The 3,580-nt window shown below is 35.4% G+C and overlaps 1 protein-coding gene across 1 annotated transcript; it reads left to right on the forward strand.

Annotated features, from left to right (window-relative positions):
* Positions 1-1,618: 1,618 nt before the first annotated feature.
* Tsp_13242 (conserved hypothetical protein) lies at positions 1,619-2,857 on the forward strand. Its single transcript, XM_003367307.1, has 7 exons — positions 1,619-1,635; positions 1,740-1,797; positions 2,080-2,280; positions 2,308-2,390; positions 2,433-2,544; positions 2,635-2,740; positions 2,766-2,857. The coding sequence occupies exons 1-7, from the start codon at positions 1,619-1,621 to the stop codon at positions 2,855-2,857; spliced, it is 669 nt and encodes a 222-aa protein (XP_003367355.1).
* Positions 2,858-3,580: the final 723 nt, after the last annotated feature.

A 3,580-nucleotide genomic window follows, 5' to 3' on the forward strand; every position in this document is an offset into this window, starting at 1 on the left:
CAATTGTTTAAAGGGAAATGTTTGTTACCGGGATACTGCTGTCGCACAATCGCACCCCTAAATGCTTGTCACTGCTCAAATCGTGCACAAGGTTGTTTCAGCATGACATAGGAAAGCTGCTGTTAGTTAGAGAACACACTTTTATACTACCACCCTTGATACTTTCAGAATGGCAGTAACGTTCCCTTCATTTTTGAAATGACTCCTTAGAGTTTCTATTATGTTATTGTATTGCCAATAGCACTGACTTATACAGATGCCCCTATTTTCTGTCATTGAGAAAATAACTCAATGCCCATCAGTGTTGTCAGTATTGATAAATGAAGCAACTCCTGAATATTATACGTGAAGATTGAGTGGAAGAACGCATATGACAACTTCCACCTCCTCCATCCTTCAACTTCTCCCTCATTCCTTCCTGCTATGCTGTCCCGCCCTCCTTTCCTTTCTAATGATCCCCATCATTGAGCTCGTAATAATACTAAGCCGATCAGAGATCGCATTAAACTGAAAATTCTGCCCACCCCCTATTTACAGTTGAATGAACAGCACTTAGCTGTTTTTATCTCATATGAATCTAATTTCTCATAATTACTGTCGACTAGCAATATAACCAAATCCAGGTTACTCGTGATTCTTTTGTTTTATTCTTTTCATAAAATGCAATACAAAATTGTCACCCGCATAAGTTTCTTGAATTCATTGCAAATCGCTCAGTTACTGAATTTCTGCAATTAGGGTTTTTTTCACATTGTATGAAGCGCGCTGATGCAGTGCTCAACCAAGTTTGCAGTCTTGCTATAAATTATCATAAGGCGGAAACGAACGTGGAGGTAGTTGTCAAGCGGCATACCCCCTGGAGCAGCCGCTTACCATCATTATGTCTACGCTGCGTACTTGTTATATTCTGTGCTGAGATAAACTGCATATTACAAAATTTCATGACAACCGTTTAATTATCCATAAATCTGAAAAAGTATTTTATTTTCCCAACTATTTTCAGTGGGAGCTATTTAAAATTATAATTTTGATTAGAAGAAAAGCATTGATAAAATATAAATTATTGAATCACATTGTACTTTCAAGCAACTAAATTGCACAGCATGCATAAACACGCAGTGATAGCATTTCTGTTTATTTTTAGTAATTTGCGATGCTTCATGTTATTAAGTTTACGTTTTAGGTAATTTTAGGGAAACAATTTGCATAATAATGCAATATTACGTAGTAATAGGAAGTGTGTAAATAAAAACGTAATAAATTTTATCGTCTCGTTTCATAATGTTGCTCATAATGTTCATTTTACTGCGCTATTACTGATGGAAAATTAGGTTGATCTTCCTGAGGCAAAGTAAATAGTCATTTGCATAATTTACTTATTATACAATTGACCAAGCGCATCGATTTTATTAGGTTATGCAGTTCACTGCAATGCTATCAATCTAGCACGTGGTCGGTCAACTATAATTCCGCTCTTCAACACCATCCATGAATAACTGGTAAGTTGGATTTGATATTTTGGTGGTGGTATGCTATGCATGTTACTTTACATATATGGTGAATGGAAACTGGCGGGTGTCTTTCTAGTGTGATTATTGCTAAGTTTTAGATACATCAGATGCTGAAGACGAAGAAGTATCTATTTCTGCTCTTTATTTATGGATGATTGCATTAATATAATTCACTTTTAGAATTTACATTATTTTATATTCATATCAATGAAAAAAAATCAAATTTAGGTTGAAGGTTGCAGTGCCATTAGCGCCACATTGCTTTCATTCTAACTGCAGCACTAATGTTAAATTATCATGTATATGATATCATGGATTAGGTGCTCTTGATTCAATTCTTTTAAGAATTGAAAATTACATTTGCCTTGCTACGTTTTGAAAATGCCCAGATGCAATCTATTATCAGTAAAGACAGGTAAAAGTTGTTGAACAGTGGTTGTTGAAGATGCTGACGTAGCGTTCAAAAAACGTATGACAAAAAACAGTAAGTATTGGCTTTATTTAATTAGATAGTGATATCATAGGCGTATCAGATATATGTAGAATTTGGTAAAATCTATAATTACAGATTACGTCATCAGCTGAGTTTTTATGGTGTTCTTTTTCTTCTGGTCATCGTGATAAGTCATGTTCACATCATTTCGTTCTAAATTTGCCATCACAAGCATCCGTAAGTATTGAATTTGCTCCTGATTGCAGTTGGATCGTACAGTGTTTTTGTGCAGTGACGTTTCTCAGTTGTTCTAGTGTGGTTTCACTTATCATAAAAGTAAGAAGGAATGGATTGTAATTGTAGCAGATTTCACTGAGTCAGTCGAGCAGCGTTCGTACAAATCCTGACAACGTATTGGTGCTTGTTGCTGTCAGTGCGTTTCGAATGTGATATGGCAAAAAATAGTGAGTAGCTTTTGTTTATAATAGCTATGGATTCTGTCATCTGATGAAGCTTGTTCCGTTGGCAACCCTTGTTCACATGGACATAAAGGCGTTTTCTAGCCGTCCCAGTGTACTTTTGCTTATCACAAATAGTATCGTTTATCAGTAAGTATTGAATTTGATTAATCAGATAGCTGGAAGATGCGAGTGTTACATGCATTGAATTAGATAACATCTATAATGACAGATAACATCATTAGCTGAACTGTTTTCAACTTCCTTTCGCTCTGGACACCGTGCTCAGTCATGTTCACATCAGTTTGTTCTAGATGTGGCATCACAAACATCCGTAAGTATTTAACATGCTCCTGATTGCAGTTGGATACGTAAAGCGTGCACATTTTATCCATGACAGCATTACATTAACATCAAGCGAATTCGATGTTTCTTCTGATGGCCCTCTGAGTTGAAGTTGACGCAGTGACGTTCATCATTGGTACTAGTGTGGTTTCATTTATCATAAGAGTAAGAAAGAAATAAATGAAATAAATAAAAGAAATAAATAAACTACAACAGTAGTTTTTGTTTATAATAGCTGTGGATTATGTCGTCTCATGAAGCCCGTACTGATGCCAACCAGTGTTCACCTGGCGTTTCAATTCCGTTTTCTAGCCGTCCCAGTGTGCCTTTACTTATCACAAATAGTAAGAAGGAATTTGATATTATAACAGCAATGAAATATGTTAAATAAATAGAACAGGTCACTGTACATCCCAGCATTTTGTTCTTGATAGCAATGGATTACGTCATCAGAAAATTTTTGTTTAGTCGCAGCAGATGGCACTCTCAAATAGCGTTTCTTACGGTTTTTTTTGTCACGCAAGGTAAGGAAGAATTTCATTTTTTGTAGAAGAATTGTTTTGTATTTAAAGTTTTAGTGCGTAACTGTGAAGACGAGAGCCGCATTTGAATGATCTCCATCGAATATCGTTTTTTATTATGCTGCTGTTATGCTAATAAGGCTGTAATATGGTATATAACTATATTCAAATGAATTTTAGAATCATGTTTTATTTATATAAAATTCTTCATTAAGAGCAGTAGAGATCGTAAAGTACTGGTACGTAGCATTAAAGTAAGTGGATAAAGTAATGCAGGTAAGTAGAGTCGAAGCGGATATAAAGTGCGTACAG

The sequence above is a fragment of the Trichinella spiralis genome (genome assembly GCF_000181795.1).
Source record: "Trichinella spiralis strain ISS 195 chromosome Unknown Scfld4494, whole genome shotgun sequence".
NCBI lineage: Eukaryota > Metazoa > Nematoda > Enoplea > Trichinellida > Trichinellidae > Trichinella > Trichinella spiralis.

Bases quoted from the DNA above. Each gene is read 5' to 3' on its own strand.
- Tsp_13242 (XM_003367307.1), top strand. The intron at 2,281-2,307 runs GTAAGAAGGAAT...TTGTAATTGTAG, and splicing joins TGGTTTCACTTATCATAAAA to CAGATTTCACTGAGTCAGTC. The intron at 2,391-2,432 runs GTGATATGGCAA...TGTTTATAATAG, and splicing joins GCTGTCAGTGCGTTTCGAAT to CTATGGATTCTGTCATCTGA.